General features: G+C 49.3%; 1 protein-coding gene across 2 annotated transcripts; it reads right to left on the reverse strand.

Moving 5' to 3' along the window:
- Window positions 1–7,018: 7,018 nt before the first annotated feature.
- Window positions 7,019–27,147, reverse strand: LOC120371954 (cytochrome P450 2J6-like). Of its 2 annotated transcripts, XM_039488466.1 has the most exons (9): window positions 26,577–27,144; window positions 22,013–22,175; window positions 20,986–21,135; window positions 18,659–18,819; window positions 15,430–15,606; window positions 14,574–14,715; window positions 10,030–10,217; window positions 9,253–9,394; window positions 7,019–7,286 (listed from the first exon to the last, which is right to left on the reverse strand). In XM_039488466.1, the coding sequence occupies exons 1-9, from the start codon at window positions 26,745–26,747 to the stop codon at window positions 7,108–7,110; spliced, it is 1,473 nt and encodes a 490-aa protein (XP_039344400.1). In that variant the 5' UTR covers window positions 26,748–27,144; the 3' UTR covers window positions 7,019–7,107. The 2 variants fall into 2 exon arrangements, with proteins under 2 accessions (XP_039344400.1, XP_039344401.1); XM_039488467.1 differs by lacking the exon at window positions 15,430–15,606 and having other exon boundaries at window positions 26,577–27,147.
- Between the last annotated feature and the right edge of the window lie 514 nt (window positions 27,148–27,661).

Here is a 27,661-nt window from a genome sequence, read left to right on the forward strand (position 1 = left end):
CAGCCTGGCATGGCCCCATCCACGCTCCACCCCCAGACGCCTCTTGCAGTTCCTCCTTGGCTGAGGCTTGGCACACTGGCCTGCCGCCGGGACTCAGGGCGGCTGGCACTGGAGCCAGGGTTGCCCTGCCTGTCCCGTGCTTAGTGTGTTGGAACCTGGCTCTGCAGTGCTCCGGGCCTGGAGGCGCTCGGGCTGAGGTTGCTTCAGGGCTGGGGGCACTCAGGCAGCCTGGGGCCATGGTGGGGGTGCTCTGGGCTCCTGCTGGGGGCTAGCCTTCCCCCAATGGCTGGTTCACCAGCCACCCATGCTGTGACCCCTTCTGAGATTGAGAGGTTGGGTCATTTATTCTAGCTGTGTACTTAGGCCCACTGTCCCAAGATGCAAATAGACCTGTTACCTAACTGCAGTAATGGCCCCAGGTGATTGAACTGGTGCAGCTGCACCGGGTCAGACCCTGTGTTCCCTTCCTGGCCCTGAGGGCTGATATTGAAACAGCCAGACTCAAGTGCTCAGAAACCAGAACCTGCCCCTACAGAACCAGGCAGCAATCAGACCATGTGGTTCCGATCTCTCTTCACCTCTCAGCCATGGGAGCCCTTCAGGGGAGTTGGGTTCAACACCGCAAAATATTAGGCCACTTATTTAGGTGCTTAAATTTCTACTCCTGGGAAGCAAATGCTTGTTGCATCAAGGTTTGCGCTGACCCCATGTCAGGAGGCTGAAGGTCGGGTTTGCAAGCCTGAGGTTTGCATTTTTGTTTCCATAAAAACTAAATGCATGTAACCCTCCTGTTTGGTTTCTCTGGTGTAGGTTAACAACTGCTGATTGGATGAGTTCATAAAAACATACAGCAGATCGGCTTTGCTTTTCCCGGCCGTGGCAGGGCTGCACTTGACATCTGCTACACCCACAAAAGCTAAGGCTGGTAGGAGACAAAAAGTTACAAGGAAACAGCATGATGTGCTCAGTGAAAGATGTTTCAGCGACTTAGGGCCAGGGGAGGGCTGCCAGTAACAGTTGTTCACTCTTTGCTCAGAGGAATAAAGACAAGGTGATGGGCACCAAATAACAGAAAAGCCATGAACCTAAAAATGATTCCCCAACCAACGCTTGGATGTAGCACATCCTAGAGACAAATAGCATGTTTTATATGGATGGGGCTGCAGGATGCTCCCCAAAATGGACTCCTGGTTGATTTCCTTCACTCCGTCTGGAAGCTGGACTGTGAATGCTCACAGCAGGTTAGTGAAGATGATGAAGTTCATCCTAGCCAGTTCCCCCAAACACAAGCGGTGTCCTGCAGCCCGCAGCTGGGAACTTGTGTCATACACACATACAGTAACTAATACACTTGATAATGTACATCCACTTCAGAGGGAAGGGAGGGTACCATCCACAGGGAAGAGCTGGCAAGTGCTGATGTGGCTTTAAATGAGGTTGGTCATGGTGATGATGTAGGGAGCAAAAGGGGAAGTGATCCCAGAAAGAGAAGAAGCAGAAAAGAATCAGCCTTGGACCTACCGTTTTTACTGATGGAGAATTAATCTCTCCTGCCTTGCTGTCTACCATCCTGATTTGCTGAGGGTTGGTACTTACTAGCATGTCTAATGTCTCTTTAGACTTCTGTAGCACCAGTCACCCAAGAGTGTTTCACAAGTGTCTGTGTTATATCCTCTATCGGGCTGAATTAATAAACGAATGTCTGGTGACAGGCTCTGCTGTTTCTCCACCGACTTTGATGTGGACTGTGTTTTGAAAGTCAGCAACCTGCAGCTGTACCATATGGAATACAGACACTATCTACCCAAGGGACTCATCGTAGTATGTGAGAGCCTCCGTCTATGAGGCAGGACAATGGCTTGTCCAAGGTCACACAGGAAGCGTGACAGAGCGGGGAACTGAACCCAGGTTTGAGTCCCTGGCCCAGCAACCTGAGCACTGCACCATCCTCCCTCTGTGCCATATGAAAACAAGCCAATGTGCCTTCTCTCAGAGGCCACGTCTACATTAGGAAAACAGGTGTGCTTTGGACTACAGCACTAGCAAAGACAGGGTTTAAAAACATGGTAGCTTTTTGTGGTCAACTCTCAAGGGGATTGTTAGGCTGTGAAGAACGAGGCATCTCTTCAAAAGTGTTTCTCTTTTTAAAAAAATGACTACTGTAACTATGGATGTTTGTTATTCATATAAATGTCCAGTGCAGTTTTTAATCCTGCTGACCTCATAGTCTCCATGTAAGACTAAGTGAGTTGAAGATGCTCAACACCTCACAGGATCAGGTCCTTGATTAGCAAACAGGGCTCCCATCTCCTTCTGTCTTGGGGCGTTTGAGACCAGCCTGGTATCCCCACTATGCAGTACATCTTTGCTACCACAATTCCGGCTCAATGCCCCGAGAAGTCTCAACGACCAATGTGTCTTAGTTTCTTTTTCTCCAAAAAAGAAACAGCAGTGGGCCCTTGGAAACAATGCCTTTGTCTTCTGCTCTCAAGACTTTACTGTGAGTTTGAATGAAGAATCTTTTGATCCAGGAGACAATGAAAAGTCAGCAAGGTTTCAGCCCGTGGAACCTAGGATTGATGTTACCTGCTGAGAACGGTAAGAAAGTTTCTCTGTTCACTAGAGCCACCAGACATAGCTGGGAGATAGTGGGGTTGTGTAACTTGTTAAATGGCCCAGCAGGGCCACCTAGTCGCCTGCCCACCACACCCCGGTGCCCGCTCCCAGCCTGGCTGGCTCAGAAACTCCTGACGGAGGCCAAGAACCACTGGGGCTACCCAGTGCGTATACATCGGTTCTGTGTGCTGAAAGCACATGAGAGGGCCAACATTTCAAAAGCTGGTGACCCCAGTGGGTCTGCAGCGTACACATCCCTGAAAGAGGGCAGCACAGCTTGCAGGGGTGACACTACAGACAGATGTTCCTGCAGGCTTGGGTCTTGCTCTATGACCGGCTCATCAGGTACAGGAGATTTCCTCACACACAGCAACAACGACAGAAAGTACCCACTGGGTCCCTAAAGACGGATGTGATGGGTCAGTCGGCGAACTCCTCTGAGTGGTCAATCAGGGAGTCCTTCACTGCTTGGAATCCATTCAGCAGCACACTCAGAGTTGTTTGCACCACCCAGCTAGTGTAAGGGGGAGGGATAGCTCAGTGGTTTGAGCATTGGCCTGCTAAACCCAGGGTTGTGAGCTCAATCCTTGAGGGGCCATTTAGGGAACTGGGGTAAAAATCTGTCTGGGGATTAGTCATGCTTTGAGCACAGGGTTGGACTAGATACCTCCTGAGGTCCCTTCCAACCCTGATATTCTATGTATTTCTGCATGCCCCAGCCACCTGGAGATACAGGGACACACACATTGGAGAATAGACATGACATGCTACAAATGGGGTTGGTCTTCTCTCTGCACCCGCAACCTATTAGCTGTTCTGGAGGACCAGAGCTCAAAGCCCTTTTTTATTTCTATTAACACACCGGCTTGTTTGCCGCTAGACGGACGGGAAGGACGGGGCTTTTCTCCTGCTACCAAAAGTAAAAAGGATTTAGACCACATCTTACTAATGAAATATTTGGTGGGGTTGATTATTATTAATAATGGAATATAATATATGCTAGCATAACGCATGCTAACACCTCAGGCCAGAAATGCATTTAAGCATGATTTTCTTCCCTCTTCTCTTGGATTATCCAAGGGACAAATGGATGCTGCTAGATAAGAGAGATCATCTTTTGTTTTCTCTGAACTCCATGTTACAAGTGTATAATCTTACAAGTCAATATAAGTAAAAAGAAATCTTATTTTTAACTAACAGCTTTGGTCATTAGATGGTGATATTGGCTTGCAGTTGCACTGAGGATTGTGACTGGTGTATGTGGAATAATGTGCAGTTCGAAAGCATGTCTCGTTCGCCAGCAGAAGTCGGTCCAATAAAATATATTACCTCACCCACCTGGTCTCTCTGAGAGGCAGTCGGGCCAAACCTTTCAAGAGCAGCCATGGGCTTGGGATCCCTCCTTTGAGATTAGAGCTGTGTGAAAAACTAGATATTTTTTCGTTTGGTGGCAGAACACAGGGGGGGAATAATCAGGAACAAAATTTTGTTGCCGGGCAACCTGAAAGTGTTGCAAAATTTTTGACAAGCTGAAATGTCAAAAAATTACGTTTTGTTTCAATTTTGAGGGATATTTTAATTTTTTTTTTCAATAAAATTGAGGGAATTGCCAAAGCAAAACACCTTTCCAGAACGAAAAGTCAAAACATTTCCTTTTTTAAATGCTGAACAAACCATTTTGACATTCCTGATTTTTTTTTCTTCTGACCAAAATAATTAGCTGACCTCGACCCAAACCTGCAGTTTACAATGGAAAAAGGTTTTGTATGAAAAATTTTGCCCAGCTCTCCTAGAGCTGTCTTGGGTCGCATATTTTGGAGCAGCCCTGAGTGGCTACAGCTCCCATGACTTCTGCTGATTTTGGATTCTTAGTGCTTCTGAAAAAATCAGGTCCTAGGTGTGTCAAGCCGGGCTCCCAAAATCTGAGACAGCCCAAATCAATGGCCTCTTTGAACTCTTTGGTCTTGGATTCCCGAGAGAGGCACAATAAACTATATTGCTGGTGGGGAAAGAAGACAGAGTAGAATCAGCTAGTTTCAGGGGATAAGCATTCAGGGAGTGGCCACATCTACTAGGACGTGTGTGAGAAGAATTTCTGGAAAGCCTGGGTCATAGAATCATAGGGTTAGAAGGGACAGCAAGGGTCAGCGATTTTCAAGGATGAAGAGGGGGGAAAAAACCCACGTGCTTTTACCGCTAAAAAAATTGCAAAGAAAAATATTTGTAACAGCTCCAGCACGTGGGCGCTGTATGATGGAAGCCTGACTTCTGCCTGGGAGAGAGGCACATCTGCGACTGAGGGACTTTCAGCGAGCTGGGGAAAGCAGGTCACACCTGTCAAAGTGATAAGGGCTTCAGAAGCGTGGCCTTAGCACACGTCCTGGCTTTTGCAACATGTTCGCTTAACAGTCTGCCAATGGTGTCTTGATGCTGGACGTGCCTGTACAGCTTGGCACCGTCACAGGCAGGACTGCTTCTCTGGGCATGCGTGAGGAAAGAGACAGGAGTCCCATAGAACCCTGCTGTCTTCCCGTCCCAGGAAAGTGCCCTGGCAGCTGGGCTGTGAGGTATTCGGGGGCAGGTTTCTCTCAGTGGTTCATGTTGAAGCCGTTCCACTGAGTATGAATTTAACTAGTCAGTGGGACAGAGAGTGAGATGACTGTGGCCCAGTGGTTCGAGCACTTACCTGGCTTGTGAGAGACCCCAGCTTCAAATCCCTGCTCTGGACCCAGGTCTTCCAGCCTTCACAGGTGAGCGATCAAACCACTAGACACAGATGGTCTCGCAATCTCTCCTTTGGAAACTGTTCCACTTTGGATAAAAGACTCGTCATTGGGCCTGCAAGTGAAAAGGACTCTCAGCTGATGGTTAGGCCACTCCCCTAAGATGTGGGGGCTCCCAAGTCCCTGCTCCAACAACTATTTATTAATACCCGGTAGATCAGCATCAATGGGAGAGATCGAGAGACCCCCCCCCCCATCCCAGGACACTCCATAGCCCAGGGCATGCTCCTGAGATTGGCAGGGAGCCCCACGTTCAAATCCTTGTGCCACGTTGGGTGGAAAGGGGAATTGAGTTGGAAGCTCTTGGGCCTCTGGGGTTTGGCAGCAGCCCCAGTATAATGGGTTAGCGGGTGGAGGATCGAAACCGTGTTCCACCACACACGCTTGGCTCCAGTTCTCCACTACACCGACGCTGCGTGGTGCCAGAGCAGCCAGAGGGAGCTGGTCCTGGCTCCCTGATCCTCCGATGGAAGTTGGAGTAGCAGTGACCTATGCTAACTTTTACTGCTCGATAATGGAGATTGCGCCAGTCGAGGCTTGGGCACGTGCCCCGTTCTCCTCACCCCATTACACTGGTAGGGGAAGGGCAGCTGACGAAGACTGTTCCTGCCAGTATCATGCCTATGGAGATTCCCTCTCAGCAGGGGGAATTCTCCAGGGACAGGCTCCAGCCAACCCCTTGTGTGGCAATTAGGGCCTAGATAACAATTAGCCAGCTAAAACTCAGCCTGGATAACAGAGGCCATATGTTCCTCTTTTCCCTTCCGGTTCTTGCCTCCTGTCCTCTCTACTTCTGCCCTTCTCTCCAACTTCAGGTCAGCTGTCACCTCGCAGCTGCGAGGGATCGAACTCCCTGTCACAACGCCCCCTGTCCTCAGAGCTTCTGAAGTCCTCAGATCATGATTTAAAAGACTTCAAGTTACAGAGAATCCACCATTTATTCTAGTTTAAACCAGCAAGTGATACGTGACTCATGCTTTAGAAGATGGCAAAAATACCCAAGGGTCTCAGCCAATCTGACCTGGGGGAAAATTCCTTACCAATCCCAAGTATGGCGATTGGTTGAACCCTGAGCACGTCAGCAAGACCACCTAGGAAAGAATTCTCTGTCTATGAGTCTATGAGCTTCTCCTTGCCAGGGTTCTCACCCGAGTGCCCCCGGGAGGCCATCAGCCTTCGCGTCACCTCCAAGCTCTGTTTGCAGGCTCTCTCTGGGCTGGCTCCCCAGCTCCAGTACTGAGCCTTCCCAAGGCATCTGTTCTCCTGCAGACTGTGGCTCAGGGCCCCTTCACAGACATCTCTGTCATTCCTCCCACCAGACCGAGCTCTCGCCCCTTTTATGGGGCCCAGGTATCCACTACGTTATCACCTGATGCCTCTCCCAGCACCTCTCGCTGAGAAGCAGCTAATTAATCAGGGTGCAGGTGTAATCAATGTAGCTAGCTACCTTTTAACCTTTTCTAGCCCATGATGGGGTTACACCCACTACTCTAATCTCACAATTAGGAGATTTTTTTAAAACTCTGCCATCCTTGCATTACAATAGACTAACCCTCTCTCAATTCTCCCTCCCAGGAGTCAGATTCCTGGTCAGCCGGAAATAACGCCAGGTGCTATAATTCTGTGTTTTCTAGTTTATTTATGGAAATTCTCCACGAGAAACACCCCTGCCTATTGGGTTTCCTGGTGGTCTGTGACGTGCTGCTGCCTAGCGAGGAACAGCACAGATCTTGTAGCGGTGAGGTTGCAATAGGCCCCCGACAATACGCTCAGTGTTAATTTCAGTCACTCCCTCCGGCAGCCTGAAGGTGAACGCCCTCAGCAGGTTGGTGAAGAAGATGAAGAGCTCAGTCCTTGCCAGGCGCTCCCCCAAACACACACGGTGCCCTAACGGGGGAGAGGGGACAAGCAGTTAGTGAGTTAAGAAAAAAACCAACGTTTCCCTTATATTGCTTGTGAAACACAAAAAATGACCGCATGAGAAATTTTAGACTTGGCAGGATTCTAGTCCTCAGTTTAAAAGCAAAATCATGTTCTACCTGTGAAGTCAAAGGTCTGAGGCTAGGTCTGCATATGTGCATCAGAGAATTTGCTTTTCTCAGGGTAACTAGCATTAGGAATCATTTTTCACATAACTATTCCCAAAGGGATGGAGGGGGTCATTTGCACGGTCCACAGATTTCTTAGAACAATAGAACTTGGCTAATTTGCACTAATGACTAAGAGATCCATTGTTTATTAATGAATTTCACACATTGATAAGCAAGCAAACACTTAAAATCTATCACAAAATTGATTTAGACAACTTCAATTCAATTTTCATGTCTATACAAAATGCAACAAACCTAACTGGATTCAAGACCGAGCTTGATAAGTTTATGGAGAGGATGGTATGATAGGACTGCCTACAATGGCCTGGGACCCATCAACGACTGCCTGTAGCAAAAATCCCCAACGGCTGGAGATGGGACACTAGATTGGGAGGATACAGAGAATTCTTTCCCAGGTGTCTGGCTGGTGGGTCTTGCCCACATGCTTAGGGTCTAACTGGTCACCAGATTTGGGATCTGGAAGGAATTTCCCTCCAGATCAGATTGGCAGAGATACTGGGGGGTTTCACCCTCCTCTGCAGAATGGAGCATGGTTCACCTCCAGGTTTAAACTGGAGCAAATGTGAATTTTCTATAACTTGACGTCTTTAAACCAAGATTTGAGGACGTCAGTAACTCAGCCAGAGGTTAGGGGTCTGTGACGAAGTTGGACTGTTCTTAATGTTTCCCCTAATACTATGTGGGTGCCTCAGTTTCCCCCTATGCATTCCCCTGTGCATTTCTTAAGTTTCTAGGTGGTGGGATAAAGGCCATTGTGCATAAATCACTGACCCTCTGTCTCCTAGCAAAAAAATGGCCGGGCCCTCCCCGCCCTGCAAGGGGTTGCTAAAGGTGTGGGAGAACAAAGAGATCAGGTGACCTCTTGGCCTGGGAAAGAGACAAAGCCAGAGGAGGAGGGGCTGGAGGGGGTTTGGGCAGTTTGGGGCTGGGCTGGGGATGAAGAGTGAGGGCAGAATATGGGGGTCTGCCTCACTGGGCCCCAAAATGGACCCGGCTGTAGGTTCTCTGTACCTACAAGCTCTGTTTTAGACCATGTTCCTGTCATCGAATAAACCTCTGTTTTACTGGCTGGCTGAGAGTCATGTCTGACTGCGGAGTGGGGGTGCAGGACTCGGTGGCTTCCCCAGGACCCCGCTGGGGTGGACTCGCTGTGGGAAGTGCACGGAGGGGCAGAGGATGCTGAATGCTCCAAGGAGAGACCCAGGAGGTGAAGCCGTGTGAGCTTCTTGCCCTGGAGACAGTCTGCTCCGAGGGAGAGGAGGCTCCCCAAAGTCCTGGCTGGCTTTGTGGGAAGCAGTTCCAGATCATTGCCCGGGGGCTCCGTGACAGGGTCTATTACAGCAGTGGGTGGGTGAGGTTCTATGGCCTGCAATGTGATCAAGATGGTCCCTTCTCGCCTTCAAGTCTATGAATGGCACTTGCCATTAAAAGTCAACATTTGAATTTTGAAGTATAGGGGAAAACCCTGTGGTATCTCAGATCCATACTGTGGCAACTAGCGGTAAATGTCATTTTAATGGTGGCCAGCGTGCTGTGATTTTTGTACAAATAATGAAATCGTGTAGTAGAAGAATCCACCACAGCATTCTGCAAATACATTTTCACTGGGAAGCGAGGTGAGTTTGCCATTCTAAATGCAAATTATAAAGGGTGCAGATTAGCAAGGTTTAATTGTAAATCTCTACAAATTCTGCGTTCACAATCTACCCCATGAAAAACTGTTTCACTGTCAGTGCATTTACCTGCTGAGAATGGTAAGAACGCTTCTCTGCTCATGAAGTTTCCATTCTTATCCAGGAAGTGAGTCGGGTTGAACTGGCGAGGTGTCTCCCACTGCTCAGGGTCAGACAAGACAGAACATATATTTGGCAAGATGACAGTGCCCTGCAAGGAAGAAGCATCTGACTTAGTTCTCACCCTCACTCCCTCAGAGAGGTGGTTAAAGAGACGGTTTTCAGGCCTCATGTAGTGCAGTGCATGGCATGTCCCCCGGGGAGAGATCTGTCCCATTGGCGTAAACTGGGAGACTATTGGATGGTATGTTTTTATTTCTGTTCATCATTTCTGAGCCACCCGCTGGCAGGATGGAGCCCGAAAGAAGAGGCAGTTTCCCAGGATTCTCCTGCTTTAACACTGATTCCTTAATGGAAGAAAATGTTAACGCTTCATATTTTAAATGCGTCAGTTTTACAAAGTAAGATTTTTATGTTGAAGCGGCAAAGCCAGTGAGAGGCTTAAAGAGGCTGATAGAGCATTTGCAAATTAGGGGCAGGGTGACGTATCAGGGAAGAGACACAGCACCTGAGCATGCACTGCCTTGCACGTTGTATCACGTTACTGGCACGCGTGCAAAGTGGCTGTACTGTGCTGTCTCACTTTGCCCTAGTGCTGATGGCTTCAGAAGGCACAAGGAGAAACAGGCATGTTATATACCCGGAAACAGGAATGAGTTGCATTCCTAGTACATTTGACCCCATTGATGGGAGAGGAGGGCAGAAGCATGGATAACGTCTCTGTACCTTTGGGACAGGTAACCCCAAGAGTGTTGTGTCCTTCACACATTGTCTGGGGACTCCGACCGGGGCAATGCAATTGTACCGCTGGATCTCATGAATCACGGCATTGGTGTAGGGCAGGTTCTTCCGATCCTCATAGCAGATTAACTGGGAAGGACCCAACACAGCAGCCAGCTCCTTCTGGACCTTCTCTGAGGAGACACATTCAGCTTGATGCAAATGGAAGGACACGTATTTGGGCAGTGAGTGCGTGCCCAGGGATGTGCGCGTATTCTGGGGCTCTGTCACTTCCCGGCAGGATTCCCTTTAGACTGAAGGAGGAATTACTCCTTTCATGCTGGTTAAGTGCAGTGGGCGATGGGAAGCCATGCCAAGGGAATCAGCTTCACTGGTTATTTCTACATCTTTATCTCTAAGGGGGACCTGTGCTTTCCCAGCAGACTCACAGATGCCAGTTGAAACTCGGTATGAGGGGCCAAATTCAGCCCTGGAGCAGAGCTTTCCCTTTCTTTGCTGTGAGAGGGAGCTGGAGGCAAGGTGCAGCAGGAGCATCTCAAAGTGCAGGGAAAGTTTCTTCTCACTCCATTCCACAGACAAAACTCCTGTTTGTCTGATGCTCCCAGGGGCTGCCCAGCAGCCTGATGGAAATCCTCACCCCCAGCACAGGAAGCCCTGCTGGCTCAGGGAGATGGAACTGGTACCCACTGGGGGGAGGAGGGGAATTGAGCTCAAATAGACCCAGCTATTCAGGAGTTACCCAGGCACAGAACAATGGCAGATTAATAATTTTACAGCAGACCTAGTATATTTTTCACAGTTGATGAACCTGAAAGTGGCCAAATAGCCTGAGCACAAACCTTCCAAGGCAAAAGGGAACCACCTTCAGGGATTGGAATAAGCCTAGAAAATGTTAACACACGGAAAAAACACGATTGGTGAGCAGCAAAGTGGTTCTCCCTAGGGCAGATGGCTCGTACCTTTATATATGATCCTGGGTGCAGCTGCCCTGCTTTCCAGGCATCACTGTTTTGTGAGGGCAACTGGGTGTGACCCTAAGAACCCCTCTATGCCAATGAGTAAAGGGGGTTACAAGACTATCCTGATCCTGGGCTGTACATTCTGGTTCCCCAAAGACCAGAGCCCCCGCTGAAGCCCTCACCCCCCTGCACCTCAACCCTCTGTCCCAGCTCTGAGGCCCCTCCTGCACCCTGAACCCCTCATCCCCAGCCCCACCTCAGAGCCCGCACCCCAGCCGGAGCCCTCACCCCCCCTCCGCACTCCAACCTTTTGCCCCAGCCCTGAGCCCCCTCCCACACTCTGAACCCCTCGGCCTCGCCACGCATCACCTCCATATCGGTGCACGTAACAAAATTCATTCCGCACGTGCATGGGAAAAATTAAAGGGAACATCAATCATGGGAGGTCTGAAAAGCCAGGGTCATGCTGGTCAACCTATCGCTGTGAAAGGTCTGTGCACATACACTGTCTGTGCACTGTCTACACTGGAAACATAAGTGGCGTAGGCACTGACGTAATTAGGTCAACGTAAGCTGCCTTCTGATGACCTAACTGTAGTGTAGACCAAGCATGTGTGTGTGCTGAAAATATGGTCCTAAAGTCTGTATCAAGGCAGAGCTGATAAATAGGTTTGGTGCCCGACAAAAGGTGTGTATTCACCTGTCTCTCTAAGCCAGTGATCCCCAAACTTTTGAGGGTCACACCTCGCAACCCCTGTCTATGCCCCGCCCATAGAGCCGGGGCTGAGAGCGGGTCCATGGCTCCCGGGGCAGGGGAGGACGCAGACAGGAGGCAGGTCTGGGGCAGGGAGAAGGGCCGGAGCCGGGAACGGCGCTGTGGCCGGGCACGGGGCTGGGAGCTGGAACAGGAGACGGAGCAGAGCTGGGAGTGGAGTGGGGCTGGGTGGCGCTGCCTCCCCTCCCCCTGTCGGAGGTGGCCCGGGCCCTTCCGCACCCCCCTAAGGGGGCATGCCCTACAGTTTGGAAATCTCTGCTGCACGCATTGTAAGCCAACACAACAGACGTCTCATTTATATATGAAGTCAATGGGGGGGGGAATGTGAAATCAACAGGAAGGCAGCACACTGGAGAATAAGCTAGGATGGGTCATCGTGACCCTAAGAACAGACAATGAGTGGGGGATATAAGGAGAAGGCAAGGAAGACACCCTTTTACCCTCCACCTAGGAAGTAATCGGTCAGTGCGGTTACATTTCTAAAAACAGGATCGCAACCAACCTTGGCTGAAATGCTGCAAAAGACCTTTGGAGTGAGAGAAACGTCTTCAGCCAGAAGTTTAGCCTGGTAAGCTAAGTTTAGTCTCTAGAAAGTGTGTTCTGCTGTTGTTTTGTACGCAACCCTCTTGTGTCCATTACCCGTATTCACACCCTCTTGAACCTCGAATCTTTGCTAATACGCTGATCGTTGTTTTCACTAGAAATGCAGCTCAGTGCTGTGGTGTGATACAAGGAGCAGATCCTGAGTCGAATCGAACAAGTTGGTGCATACGCTGTGTCTTTGGGGACAGCAGCCCTGGTATTTCCGAGTGTTCAGTGGATAAGGGGCTGGACGCTACAGGGGAACACTTCAGATGGGCTCCGGCAGTAGGGTGCACCTCTAGTTAGCCTGCAGGGCAAAGGAAGGGCTGGTCTACCCCAGAGGAGGTTGTTGGGATGGCTAACAGGCCGCTGGGGTCAGGTAGCTGACACTCAGCTAAGTACAATCAAGCCCATCTCTCTCTGGAGGCAGGAGGGTAACAAGGAAACTCACAGTCCTGGGTACCCCGAGAACTGTCACATGGTGATGTAGGAGAACCACGCCCATGAGGGTGGGCTCCAGAGCGTGTGTACCTGCCATCGCAGACCCCAGGCTGCAGAGCCGCTCAGTCGGAAGGCACACGCCTTCAGTACTGGGGGATGTGTGTTGAGAAGGTAAGTTCTTCAGGGCACTTCCCACCAACATCGCCTCAGTCTGGCCTGGGTTCAGCTCCAGCCAGCTGTTCTCTGGCCAGCTGCTGATTTCAGCGTGGGGCCCTGAGAGATCTGGGACATGGTGTTGTTTATATTTGATATAACACAAGGGGTGGAGGGGGAGGGCTGAAGAGAGCTCTGCTTAATGCCTCCTGGAGGAAAAACACAAAAAGCCCTTTGTTCATGAACTTGGCAAGGGCAGCTGAGTTTTAGGTGTGGATGGTAACACTGCAACCCACATGGGTAAGTGTTCTGTAGTAACACGCATTAAGTTCTGGTAATGAGACCTGCCTGCCGTACCATCTCTGCCACCAGAGCGTTGCTGAGACGTGAGGAGGGGCTGTTGGGCTCACACAGCACAAAGTGGTCTTACAAGGTGTGTCTACATTGAACCCTAAGCCCGGGTCTGCGGGGCCTGGACTTGTGGACTTGGTGTTTCTAAACACTTGAGCGTCCACACTGCATTGTAAACCTGGGTTTACAAGTGCTGGACCTAGGCTCATGGCCACACTAATGCATCCAGACTGCACTACGCAGACCTTCTGACGGGTCTGCGGCTTGAGCTGCCGCAACCCCAGGAAACGACAGGGCTTGGACCCGGGTTACAACAGGACTCAGGCTCTGACATTCCCCCAGCCAGGTCCTAGGACCCGGGCCCTGAGTCAGACTGATTTGTGTATGGGCGGAAGTGGAGTTTGGGTCAAACCTGAGTCAGAACTCAGGCTTAGTGTGCAGTGTAGACAGACTCTCAGTGACTGGAGGTGGCCAGTGGAAAATTCCACCTGTGTAGGGCAACTTAGCACTAGGCAGATAGCTGACCGAGACAGCAGAGCCACCGCCCCTTCCAGACACCACCTCCGTCTCAGCATCTGGAGAGGGAAGGGGGCAGATCAGTGGCAGGGTGAAGGCAGGACAGGGAGAGGAAGAAGCATGGACGAGCACAGCTCTACTAGGCCTGATTTTCTGCTGATGAGAGGTCCCTGAGTTGTTCCTGTGACGTTCTAACTTGCACCCCAGGTGGCCTGGGTGGCTGATGATCAGGGAGCACTAATCAGGTCCCTGCAGGCTGCAGCCCCTCCTCTCCACTGAACCTGAGCTCTGCTTGAGTGGGGTGGAAATCCCGCCCCAGTGCATTTCGAGTGTGAATGATGAGGTTTGTGGCTTAGCAAAGGGCGAATCACGAAGGTTCTGCTGTGGAAAGAAAACTTCCCACTGGTGAGATCTGTTAGCCTGTGGCCAGTGTCCCAAGGGAAGTGGTGGAAGTCCCATTGCCTGAGATGTTTAAAGCAGGTGGACTAACAATCCCGCAGCAGGGCTGGATTGTGGAAGTGGGTGGCCTAGGCATCTCTATGAGGCTTTTCCACTTCTAATGTCTACCATTCGATGATTGTAGGACCAGAAATCTTACCGCTTTGCTGGCTGCAGCTCAGCTGATTCAGCAGCCGCCAATGGTCAGTTTTAGAATGAACATTTGTCTAATAAAAATAGGCAGAACCAGGCAATTTTCCACGTGCATGCAGACTCACATCCACGGTGTGTGTCCCCATCTCCCTCTCCCTTACCTTGGACATCGGGATGAAGCACCAGGCTGATCAGTGCCCAGAGCAGGGTCGTGGCTGTGCTCTCTGTGCCTGCTATGAAGAGGTCCACGATAGTCTGAATCAGGTTATCTTCATCGAACGTAGTGGTGGGGTCGTCTTTGCACTGCAGGGAACCGAGGGATAAATTAGGGCACGGGGGCAGGACAGTCGGCGTGATAAATAGCAGAACTTGCTCACTCATAGACTTTAAGGTCAGAAGGGACTGTTATGATCATCTAGTCTGACCTCCTGCACAATGCAGGCCACAGAATCTTACCCATCCACTTCTGTAACAAACCCCAAACCTATGTCTGAGTTATTGAAGTCCTCAAATTGTGAAGACCTCAAGCTGCAGAGAATCCTCCAGCAAGTGACCCCTGCCCCATGCTGCAGAGGAAGGCGAAAAACCTCCAGGGCCTTTTTTAGTATTTTTGATTTCAGAAAAATCACAAAACATAAATGTTTGTTCTGATGCCCTCCAGGTTCTTGTTTTTGTTACTTCCCGTCACCTCCTTCAGTTCCAATTCAGCTCTGTGCTGCTTTGCAACACCCTTTTGAGATGCCGTTTGGCCTGTGCCCTTTGGACAAAGGATCCCTCTTCCTTATAGCTGGGTTTCTAGGAGGCTGGTGAGCTGCAGTTGATACTGAGCTGTCATTTAATCTCTGCCTGCCCAGACTGGAGCCCTATAGATTTCTGATTCTGCCACTCTCCCACCTATCCACACACCTGATCCCATCACAAGCTGCTGTTTTTCCACTTTATTCTGCAGAGGTTTGCACTAGAAGGGTGCAATGGGGTCACAGAGGAGTTATAGTCACATACGGCGCAGAAACATACTTTGACCATCTGTGCCAGGTAGAAGTCAATGAAATCCTGTGGCTCATCTGGTACCCCACTCTCCTCGTGGCGTCTGATCTCTTCCTTTGCAAAACAATACAGAAACTTGTGGTAGGACAGCATCTTCTTGTGAGGTCCTGGGAGGTGGTCCATGAGCCAGGGGAAAGTATTGTTCAGCTGTAGGAGAGACACAAAGAAGCTGCTTTTCGTTCTTTGCAATTAACACATTCCTGGTGGAGCTCTCCAAAGACGAAAATGCCCAGTGTGGGGAATTTTGCTATTGGATTAATTGCTTTGAAGGACACATTTTCGGCCTCATGTATGGGGCTTCAGCCTAGATGCTGATGGTTAAAATTCTTTAGAAAGCTAGCCCTAGTGTCCAGAAAGGAGAGCCATTTGGATATAGACAAACACAAAGAGAGAGATACTCCAGGTTCCCCTTGTGATGTCTGCTTCTTCTGGGCTTAGAATCAAAGAACACACAGAGAGTAAAGGTCTACTGAGCTAAAGAGTTCAAAGACACTGGTGTTTTTGACACTGTATCACAGATGTCAGAGGAGTAGCCATGTTAGTCTGTATCCACAAAAACAACAAGGAGTCCGGTGGTACCTTAAAGGCTAACAAATTTATTTGGGCATAAGCTTTCATGGGTAAAAAACCCACATCTTCAGATGCATCCCTGGGAATGGTTAGGTCATTACACTAATTGAATCCATGTTAAGTATCCTTACACCTTTTATCTTGATTATCACTTCAAAAGTTTTTTTTCTCCTGCTGCTGATAGCTCATCTCAATTGATTGGCCTCTTACAGTTGGTATGGCTACTTCCACCTTTTCATGTTCTCTCTATGTATAAATATCTTCTTGCTGTATGTTCCATTCTGTGCATCCGATGAAGTGGGCTGTAGCCCACAAAAGCTTATGCCCAAATAAATTTGTTAGTCTCTAAGGTGCCGCAAGTACTCCTGTTCTTTTTGCGGATACAAACTAACACGGCTGCTACTCTGAAACCTGTAATTAAAGATGGTATCATAATGCATATGCACAAGGGGACCAAATTAAGATTGCATGGACAACCTTAATGGTGGCATCTCCTGACTTTGGCGTGCTTGACAGTGCAAACTTAACATGTTTTTAAAATAGGAGGGGGTTTTGGGTGTAATTATTGTTTAAAGGGTATATTGTGGCAGCACTTAGAAGCCAGCAAAATCAGGGCCTTGGAATGGCAGGAGCTGTACAAATGTATAGAAAACGACAGTCCTTGCCCCAAAAGATCTTACAATCTAAAAGACAACAGGTGAAGGAGACAAACTAGTTGGCCAGGGTCAGAATGGAGGAGAGAGGGTAACAAAAACAACAGGAAGTGTACAATTCGGAGCCAGGCCGGAGCAGGTAGGTAGCCAATGGAAGGACTTAAAGGTGGGTGTGGCAGAGCAAGAAACCCAAGAAGAGGATCTTAGCGGCGGTATTGTGAAAAGACTTGAAGGAAACGAGGTTATAGGCATCAAGTCTGGAGAGGAAGAGATAGCAGCAGCCAAGGCATGATCTGGACTTGGGCAAGAGGTTTGGCGGCGTGAGCAGAGAGGAAAGGATCGTGAACATGCCATGCAGGAAGAAGCAGCGAGATTCAGGCATCACCTGGATGGGAGAGATTGCAATGGTATGAGAGTGGACAATGAGATTGCTGAAGAAAGATTGCACCAAGACTGTCGGTTTGAGCAACAGGTCAGATGGTGGTGCTATCTCTACGGAGAGCGATGGGCTTTGGGGGAAGATCAGGAGCTCAGTTTTGGCCATGCTACATTTCATTTGTCAGCTGGACCTCCACGAGGAGATGTCAGAGAGACAACTGTGCCCCTCCCTACTTCTCCGCTCTTGTCTCTTAGGTCTCCCCACTCCCCAGCTCGCCACCCTACCCAGGACTCCAGCTGTGATCCTCCAGTGGCCTGATTCTCCCACACTGTCTTCCATGCTGTCCCTTGCACATGGACCTTCCTCCCCGAACATCAGACTGATACATTCTCCCCTTTAAATCCCCCCAGTTCTGGGATGCCTATAAGAAATCAGCCAGCTAACATGGGGTAGGGACAGAAAACAGAATCATAGAAGATTAGGGTTAGAAGAGACGTCAGGAGGTCATCTAGTCCAACCCCAACTAAAACAAGCCCCTCCCCCATTATTTCTTAGAGATTTGTAACCAGCATGTTGTGCACATTCCAGAAACTCACCCAGGTGTATACGAAGACTAGTTCCCCTTAGCCTGCCTCCCTACATCCTATTGTTTCTCCCACTCACTCACTGCATCGCGTTTCAAATTAAATGGCAAGCTCTTTGGGGCAGGGACTGTGTACGTGGGCAGCACCACCACAACAACAAAAATAAGGTGCCAATGACATTGAGAAGGGTTTGGTATTCATGGCATCTTCAGAAAGCCAATGGTATGAGAGTGGACAATCCCCATGTACACAGGTGTGGCAGCAGCGTTGGGCATTTTGAGCTAGCCAAGTTTGCTAGGTGGCTTTACACTACCCTGGAGGGGACTTTGTGTAACTCAGACACTTGGGAAATATTTTCAGACCGAATAAGACAACCGACGGGGGGCCCCCGACAGGTCTTTCTGAATTTCTCTCATTTTAAGATGGAGGTTTTGGTGAGTTTCTGGGATCCAGCATCCGGACGTTATTAAATGTCAGCATAGCAAATTGCAGTGTCATGATACCGCATGGGTAACAGAGCGCGGCCACCACCCACTCTGCTTTTGCTCCTGGGTCAGTCGCACGTTAGCACAACATTTTGTTTCACCCTCATTAAGTCGCATTTAACGCCACAATTCTGTCCCGGAGCTCACAGATTCAGTGATTTTAAGAGATGTCTGCGAAAACACTGTTTTGTGCACCATTATTGCCAGGGCTGGCATAAGGGGGCAGCAAGCAGGGCAATTACCTGGGGCCTCACGAAGCTAAGTTACGGGCCTCCCCACCCGGGGCTGGAGCCCGAGCCCCGACACCTGGAGCACCCCGTGGCACTGGGCAATGGCCTTGCTTGCTACTCCCAAATGCCAGCCCTGTGTACATTCCCGATGTATTGTCTATTGCCTGTGTCCGGGCCGTGATTTTTAATAAAAATACCCGGGCCAAAATTATAGCTTTCGTCATGTCTAATTTAGGTGGTAAGCTCCGGGAGGCAGCTACCACATCTTCTATTTAGGGAAGGGGCAAAAGAAACTCACACTCTCACTGACGGTGCCCGAGGATATGAGCAAATGGGCATTAACTTTAAGCAGCTGCTGGAAGGTCTCATCGTCGTCGGCGAAGCGATGTCCCAAAACCACAGCACAAATGACATTTGAAAGTGCTTGTCTGAAGGAGACGTTAGGGTCCAAGGGCTGTCCTGCAAACACAGTTATTAACATGAATGTCGTCCCCCTGCTGGGACGAGACCCAGGTCCTGGAGCCTGGGATCCATCTAGCAGGTCTTTTCAGTCGTGAACGCTTCTAAGCCTGTGATTCAGGTATCCAGCGTCATTCACTAACAAACATTTAAAAGAAGCAATCAAAGACAACTCGAGCTGGTCACAGGCCAACTCGCTGCGGAAGGTTCAGTGTGTTAAAGGGACCCTGCCCATCTCTGCAGCTGTCCAGGTGGTAGCAGAACATCACTGGAAGCTTTGTGAAGTGAGCCGAGCTCCTGGCCAGTAACGCCCCTCACATGCCAGCAGGTTCTCCCGTCCCAGGCTGAGAGAGAGAGAGAGAGATCACTGGGCACGTCGCTGACAGCTGCTTTTTCCTCCCAGCCCCAGAATCCCACTAAACTCACTGGGCCAAATTCTCTCCAGTGGCTGAGGTCTGCTTGGTGCAGCAGATAGGACTGGTTACAGCTCCCGGATTCTCTGCTTGGCTCTTTCTCTAAAAATTATTCCAGCAGGGCAAAGTTAGCAGAGCAATGGGATCCCTTGACTATATGTGGATCCATTGCCTGTGTCACCCAGTTGCAGTGCTCTCTCCCCTGATCATTACAGTCACTGGCATCTATTTTACATTCACTTCTAGGATCCCTTTCACTCCAGTTACAGAGCCGGTAATGGTACCAACACAGCACGGGGTCTTATTTGTTGATGATCTCACTCAGCAGGAGGCTAAGACTTTGGGGCTACTTCTGTCCTAACTTACAGTCCATGGAACCTGAGTGACTTCACTCATGTTGCACAGGGTGTGACAGCAGGGTGGAATTGGGGCCTATGGGCTTGATCCTGGAGAGAGCAGGGGCTTTGCAAAACTGAGGCCTGGATGAAGGCTAGCTGGCTGACTCTTAACCCAGACAAGATCCTAGATCGATGATTAGATACTATGGTGACAGGGTGCATTAGAAATGCAATGGATTAGCTACGTAGACATGCTGAGTGATTGGGAAAAACAGCTAGAGGGGACGGTGGAATTGATATCTGCCCCTTTGATGATGCACTGGAGAGGTGACTTAGCCAGAAGGATACCCAGAAGTCACCTACTACAAGACAGGCCCAACGAAGAAAGTAACAGAATGCCACAAGCTGTCACCTATAGCCCCCAACAAAAACCTCTCCAGTGCAACAGCAAGGATCTACAACCTACCCTGAAGGACAATCCATCACTCTCACAGACTTTGGGAGACAGGCCAGTCCTCGCTTACAGACAGCCCCCCAACCTGAAGCAAATACTCACCAGCAACTACACACCACATAACAAAAACACCACCCCAGGAACCAAACCCTGCCACAAACCCGTTGCCAACTCTGTCCACATATCTATTCAAGGGACATCACCATAGGACCTAACTACATCAGCCACACTATCAGAGACTCGTTCACCTGCACATCTACCGATGTGATATATGCCATCATGTGCCAGTGGTGCCCCTCTGCCATATACATTGGCCAAACCAAGCAGTCTCTACACAAAAGAATAAATGGACACAAATCTGACATCAGGAATTATAACATTCAAAACCCAGTAGGAGAACACTTCAATCTCCCTGGTCACTCAATAACAGACCTAAAAGTTGAAATTCTTCAACAGAAAAACTTCAAAAACAGACTCCAAGGTGACACTGCAGAACTGGAATTAATTTGCAAACTGGACACCATCAAATTAGGCCTGAATAAAGACTGAGAGTAGTTGGGTCATTACAAAACCTAAACCTAATTTCCCCCTACTGTTACTCACATCTTCTTGTCAACTGTTTGAAATGGGCCACTCTCATAACCACTACAAAAGTTATTTTTCCTCCCTGGGTATCCTGCTGTTAATTGAATTGTCTCGTTAGACTGATCTCACACTTGGTAAGGCAACTCCCATCTTTTCATGTATTTATACCTGCTCCTGTATTTTCCACTCCATGCATCTGATGAAGTGGGTCTTAGCCCACGAAAGCTTATGCCCGAATAAATTTGTTAGTGTCTAAGGTGCCCCAAGGACTCCTCGTTGTTTTTGCTGATACAGACTAACACGGCGACCCCTCTGAAACCTATGAGAATAAGGTTATGGTAAGTGAAAAGCCCCAGATCTGCTGGCCGTGCTGTACCTCTCTCACTCATTAAGTTCTCCACCAGGTGACGGGCCTCCTCTTGGATTCGGTGCTCCAGGCCTTTCTTGCCCAGCCCCAGGTTCCGCAGGGTCATCAGCCCAAAGCGTCTCTGCTGCTTCCAGGTGTGACCACTTGTCAGAAGAATACCTGAGGCCATTGAGAATCGGTTATTTATATAAAGCAAAATCATTCGCCTAGTAAGAGTTCAACTTAAAATATATTTTCTAACATGACAGAGAAATCCAGAAGAATGAGCACTTTGATAAAGCAACTATCTGGGGCCTCGGACATGAACAGATTGTGACAACTCCAGAAAACTCCCGTATTTGGAGGGTTTTGTTGCTTTTTTTTTTTCCAGGTGAAACAGAAAGCAGGGCTTCAAACACGCAGGATACAGTTTTCATAATTCACATGTCACCTGAAAATATGAGGATAATTTTCCAGCTGGGGATGCACACAGAGATGTGGGGAGTTACTTCCCAGGAGATGTGGGGTGAGGTCGGTTTCAATGCAGGGTGTGAATAAAAGAGCATTGATGGTGTTGTTTGAATGACAGCACAGGACTATGAGTTGAAGCCCAGCAGGTAGGAAGATCTTGCCCAGGTTTCAAAAGCCTTCACACTGTGTAAATGACCCAAAATTAGTGTTGCGTCAAAGGCATGTCCAGTGGGACACTGAGTGATGTTCATGCTCCGAGCTGAAAGCCTGTTGACGACAGTGACGTTCACAGGACAGAACTAATATCCTCAAAGTTATTTAGATGCCTAACTCCCATTAATTTTGAAGCTTGGGGCCCAAAAGACTATGAATGGTTCAAACAATCTCCTTAACACTCTGGATTTTACCCTTCAGTCCCATTCAGTGGCTGCCTGCCCCATTACTCACCAGACCAGCTATTCATGTAGCTATTTTTGCAGTCTGGAGATGCAGCTCCATGGGGAGAGGGCTGTGGAATAACGGAACAGCCACACTTACAGTGGGCATCCCAGTTTTTTGCACGGTGTCTGTGGAAAAAGAACATTACCCTTTTCCTTGGCCTTTTCATTGAAGAAAGGCGTTGATGGCCGGCCAGAAACATCTTCAGAGTTGGTGGTCAGACCGTCTTTCACTGCTTGGAATCCATGCAATACAATCACAGGGCTCTGTCCCAACCACAAGGTGAAGATGTTCCCATGAATCTGTGCCAACTAGAGACATGATCAGTGTCAGCAAAGCACGTCTGAAAAATGGCATCCAACAAATTGTGAACCAAGAACCTCTTAATGCCAACTGGGTAAGGGTGTTACAGGAATGTCTTGATTCCGGTCTGCACAAGCACCGACTTTCATTTTTCTGGGTGGGTGCTCCACCCCTGCTCTACTCCGAGGCCCTGCCCCAACCTGCCCCTTCACTCAAGGCCCCACCCTCGCCCCGCCTCTTCCTGCCCCTGCTCCGCCCCCTCTCCCCAGCGCCTCCTGGCCACCACCAGCTGATTGGAGGAGGGCTGTTGGATAGCTGATCTGTGGGTGGCTGGTGAGCACCCACTATTTTTTTTCCTGAGGGAGCTCCAGTCCTGGAGCACCCACGGAGTCAGCACCTATGCTGGTAGGTACATTGTGGTTCACCCAAGAATGTCAAGTGAGGTCTTACATGAAATCTGGCATCACACTGGTTACTATTATCAGTGTGAAATGTATGTACAGATATTGCGTAAGGAGTTATGGATAGACAAACTGGAACTATGTTCTTAAGTCTGTATGAAAGTATCAATCACCAGCAGAAGTGAAAAACAGGCTTTTCTGTAACTGTTGTTTATTCACCTGTGCCAAGATGTAAATTAGACACAGTGGCTAGCCATTTCCATACAACGCCAAAGGTTAGCAAAGAGATGTGAAATCAACAAGAAAGGAGCACATAAGAAAAAACTAGCCACGGGGGAGTTGTCCTGTCTATGAGTAAAGACGGTGAACTTTGGGGGTACTTCTACAAGGCAAAGAAGACACCCTGGCAGCCTTCACTAAGGAAGGCAGTGCTTTTTACTTAGTGAAATAGAGGTCTCAGCCAGTCTTGTTTGAAAATGCTGAAGAGAACATTGGGCAACTGCTTTAGACAGGACCTATTAGTTAAGTTTAGTCTCTAGAAAGGATTTTGTTTGGTTTCCAAATGATAAACTTATTGTTTTCACTATAAATATATCTCAGTGCTGTCGTGTTAAGCAAAGTGCTGGTCCAGAGTTGAATCTCACAAACTGGCATGTTCTGTATCTTTGGGCATAGCAGACATGGTAATTCTGTGAGTATTCAGCTAGATGCTGCCTGGAACTCTCCAAGTATTCGGAGTTGATGTGTGCCTGTCGCTACCTGTACAGAGAGGCCTGCAGAGACTTGGAAGGTAGCACTTATGATGTTATGCTTATAAGAAGCATCCGGGATTTTTTTTAAGGGGAAAAGGCAATATGCCGCATTTATTGGAAATACAACAATTAGCTGATGCATTCAATCACAGACACACACTGTCCAACCAGTCACATTATAGTTACCAGTCCAGAGTCCAGCTCAATCTAGTGGCCAGCTAGGTTGATCACGGGTAGGGAGGAGCCTGGTTCTGTCGGTGGCGACACAATGCTCTGGGGACGTCTTGGCAGGACGAACCTAAAGTTTCATGGCAGGGCGCCCTGTTTATAAAGTGATTTTTTTTTATTGGGACCAATGAGTTTTGCACTGTCCTGCTGTAATTAATTGATGTTTGACGAGTGCTTGTTTTTTAAAATGCTTTTTTATATTTTGTTCTTTTATTACGTTTTTTAGGGAGTTACCCCAGGCTGGTTTCGATTATAGCTATTTTTGTCCCCATTGATAGGTCCCTGTTTTATTTTGAGAGTCATTAATTTGCCTTTTTTGACATTTTAATAGGGGCGTGTTGTAATTTTTTGGCACTCTCGTGTTTGTCCTTGGGGTTTGCTTTAAAACATTTGGTTCGGTGATGGCCTTCACACTTATTTTTTAACACACACATTTCTTATTCACACACAGAACATTTGAACAGAAACATCAAATTGCAATGCAAGAGAAGAAATGATCGTGGCATTCTTTAACTTATTGTAAAATGCTAAACCTACAACAAAGTGGTGACCCTAAAAGATCCGTTACTGCCTTGAAATCAGCTCAGACACGGATTCTGACCGATGCATCTTTACCAATGGCCCATTAGGCCATTCCTTTCTCCTGTTTAAAAAGGGTAGCTAGCAGGATATGATCAAATGATACACCAATACATTTAATATATGCTACATTATTATTCCTTATTTTTTATAAGTATATAAAATACAAACATAAAATCCTGCTACTACAGTGTTGCTAGAAGCTGTTGGTTTCAGGGAACTAAATCACTGCAAGCACAGTCAAAACTCATTCATGCTAAGGGTGGGTAGTGGTCAGGTTTCTCACCACCCTGCATCCTCTTTGGGAACATCACACAAACTAGTGGCCCAGCTCTCTTCAGGGATGCCACCTCAGGGGCTCTGTGATAGAGATGTCCCTGACTCTGTAGAATATTTCACAATGCCATGTGCAAGCAGCAATGAAGACAGAACATAGGAACTGGATCAGACCTGGTGTTCATCTAGTCAAGTGTCATGTCTCTGACAATGATCAGCACCAGAAGCTTCAAAGAAAGATGCAAGAAGTCCCAAAGTGGACAATTGTTCCTGCCAATAGAGGAAGGGTTTTTCCTAACCCTCCTCAGCTAGAAGTTGGTTTATTCCTTAAGCACATTGGATTTATGACCATTCCAAAGATGGGATGGTGTGCACAGTGCCTAAGGTCAGGGGAAGGATCAGAAAAGACTGACATGATGCAGCCATTCTGGCCATGTCTATGCTAAAAAAAAGCTGTGGTTTTTGCAAGAAAGCTAAGGCATAAAATACTGGTGTGGACTAGGCAAGGGCAGTTTTACCTCAATGTAGCTGGTTGAGGGGAATCTAGGATTCTGGGAGCCTAAAGTGAGACTCCTAAATACACATTCAGACACCTAACAGGAGCCTGATTTTCCCAGGGGCCTCACACCTGCATGTCCCACTGACGACAGTGAGGTTTGCGGGTGCTCGGAGCCCCCAGAAGGCCTTTCATTTAGGTGTCTAAATGTAGATTTAGGAGCTCAACCTTAGGCTCCCAGGACTGAAGTTTGGCCTTAGGTTTTACATCTTGTGTGATCATTTCCCCTTCTGTGAAAGTCGCTCTCTTCATGGGAGATGATTTTTTTTTGTCAAGTCCAATATACTCAGTTGCCATTAAAACTTGTGCGCAGCAGGGTTCACGTCACAGTCACACCTTCCATGCTAACTGGATAAAATTTCCTGAGCATGAAAAATATCTTATTCCACTGATATATTAATAACTGAGAAAATGGCTGAAATGTATTTATTCAATTGCGGTTTAAAACTCCACACCAAACACCTCCCATCAGGGGGCTCCAGGTGCCTGTCACAAACGAAAAACACAATATCAAAGGAGTGTTACAAAACCAAAAATTAATGGACGTTTCCTCTCCCGCACCTTGACGAGCAGCAATCCTCAGGTAGCCGAGCTAACACAGGCTGACAGCCCAGCCCAGCCGCACGGATGGGCTTTGCTGTGTCCCCAGAAGGTCAACACACTTGGGCAGATGTCAGACCAAGAAAGGAGCCCGTCCCAAAGGCTGGGGCCTATCAGACAACGATCTACTAGCATCCCCTGCCTCTGCTGAGCTCAGCTGCTGCCTGGGGAGAGTGTGAGAAGCACAGGGCTGGCTTCAGGCACCAGCCGACCAAGCACTTGCTTGGGGCAGCACCTTGGGGCATGGCGGCGATCGGTGGGGGGGGGGTTGGTTCAGCCGGGCTGCGCTGGAGGGTTTTTTTAGTTTGTTTGGCCGGGCCCCACCTGGGTGGGAGGGGCTCGGGCAGTGTGGTGCCTGGGGCTTGGTGGCACGGCGCCGCGCTGGGGTGGGGCCTTGGGTGGCGCTGCGCTCGGGGCGGGGCCTTGGGTGGCGCTGCGCTCGGGGCGGGCAGGGAGTTCAGCGGTGCTGTGCTCGGGGACGGGGTTCAGCGGTGCGGCGCTCGGGGGCCGGGGTTCAGCGGTGCGGCGCTCGGGGGTTCAGCGGTGCGGCGCTCGGGGTGGGGACTTGGGTGGCGCTGCGCTCGGGGCGGGGTTCAGCGGTGCTGCGCTGGGGGTGGGGACTTCGGTGGCGCTGCGCTCGGGGGGGGCGGGGGGGTTCAGCGGTGCTGCGCTAGGGGGGTGGGGGGACTTGGGTGGTGCTGCACTGGGGGGGCGGGGGGGTTCAGCGGTGCGGCGCTGGGATTTGGGTGGCGCTGCGCTCGGGGCCAGGGAGTTCAGCGGTGCGGCGCTCGGGGGATTCAGCGGTGCTGCGCTGGGGGGTGGGGGGACTTGGGTGATGCGGGGCGGGGGCTTGGGTGGCGCTGCGCTGGGGGGGGGGACTTGGGTGGCGCGGGCGGTGCTCGGGGGGCGGGGGCTTGGGCAGCTGCGCTCTTTTTTTTTTTTTGCTTGGGGTGGCAAAAAAGTTAGAGCTGGCCCTGGAGAAGCAAGTTACTTAAGTATATGAAACTAAATAATTACCTTCTCCAAATCCTCAGGAATAAGTTTAAATCCCAACAGCCACGAGTTCCCGATGAAGGGGAGGGGCGTTGGTCCAGGGGGAAGCCGCCTACCTGCCCATTGCAGCTTCAGAAACTGCACAATCAAGAGAAACGCAACCAGCGCCACAAAAAACTCACTGATCCCCCACATCCTTTATCGTCTGACTGTGGAGCTCGCAGACTGAGCTCTCACTGCTGGAGTCTAACAGCTCCCAGAGAGCTTTCAACTCTCCTACGAGCCTCACTTCCTGTTTTGTTTCTCTTCCTTCTGACCTACTATCACACTGGAGCCTGGAGATAAGCCAGGCTCGAGTTTATCTGAGCAGACTTTTATACCATCTCCTCAGCCAAACCACTCCCACCAGACCTTGACCGTTGAGTTCCCAGTCACAGCCGCCCCCTCTTCACTGAAAAGTGGAGTGGATTGGACTGAGAGCTCTGTGAAAATTCCATGTCAAGCTATTTTAAACCTTGATTACATAGTAGTTAACTCTAGGCATGAGATTTTATTTGCCAAATGCGCAGGTCTCCCTGAAATCGTTGGGTTCTGATTTTAAAAACCCCTCGATGCTTCTGAGTTGGGAGTTCTCTTGGGCTGCGGCAAAACCTGCGTTCTGGGCTGCTGGGTGCTTCGTTAGGATTTTATTCCCTGGCTGCACTAGAAGCAGAGATGTTGGGGTTTGAATCGTACAGGCTTCAGCTATGTTAGGAAAAGACGGTTTGAAATTAGGGGAAACTATTTTCCAAAATGCTTCCTGGACCACTGTTAGAGAAGTTTCACCATACCCAACACCCCACATTCTGGGTCTCCCCTCTCTAATTAAAGACCCGCTAACTGTATGTAACCCCCAAAGAGATTACATAGATTCCTGGAGCTCTGTCTGCTGGCAGCTCAGGGAGGAGAAGCCAAGGCAAACTCAGAGTCTGCCCAGCAACCAATAGGGAGCGGAGATGCCCCTCCCAGGGAGTGGAGGAGGGGGAGAAGCCATTTTTGAGGAGAGGCTGGAGCCAGCCAGGGCAAAGGCCAAACTGGCTGTGTGGGGAGCTGGTGAGTCCCAGGCCTGC

This window comes from Mauremys reevesii, linkage group 9, assembly GCF_016161935.1.
Source record: "Mauremys reevesii isolate NIE-2019 linkage group 9, ASM1616193v1, whole genome shotgun sequence".
Classification (NCBI taxonomy): domain Eukaryota; kingdom Metazoa; phylum Chordata; order Testudines; family Geoemydidae; genus Mauremys; species Mauremys reevesii.

Bases quoted from the DNA above. Each gene is read 5' to 3' on its own strand.
- LOC120371954 (XM_039488466.1), bottom strand. From the start codon at position 26,747: ATGTGGGGGATCAGTGAGTTTTTTGTGGCGCTGGTTGCGTTTCTCTTG. The intron at 18,820-20,985 runs GTACAGCACGGC...CTGTGTTTGCAG, and splicing joins GAACTTAATGAGTGAGAGAG to GACAGCCCTTGGACCCTAAC. The intron at 10,218-14,573 runs GTAAGGGAGAGG...GTGTCTCCTCAG, and splicing joins GCTTCATCCCGATGTCCAAG to AGAAGGTCCAGAAGGAGCTG.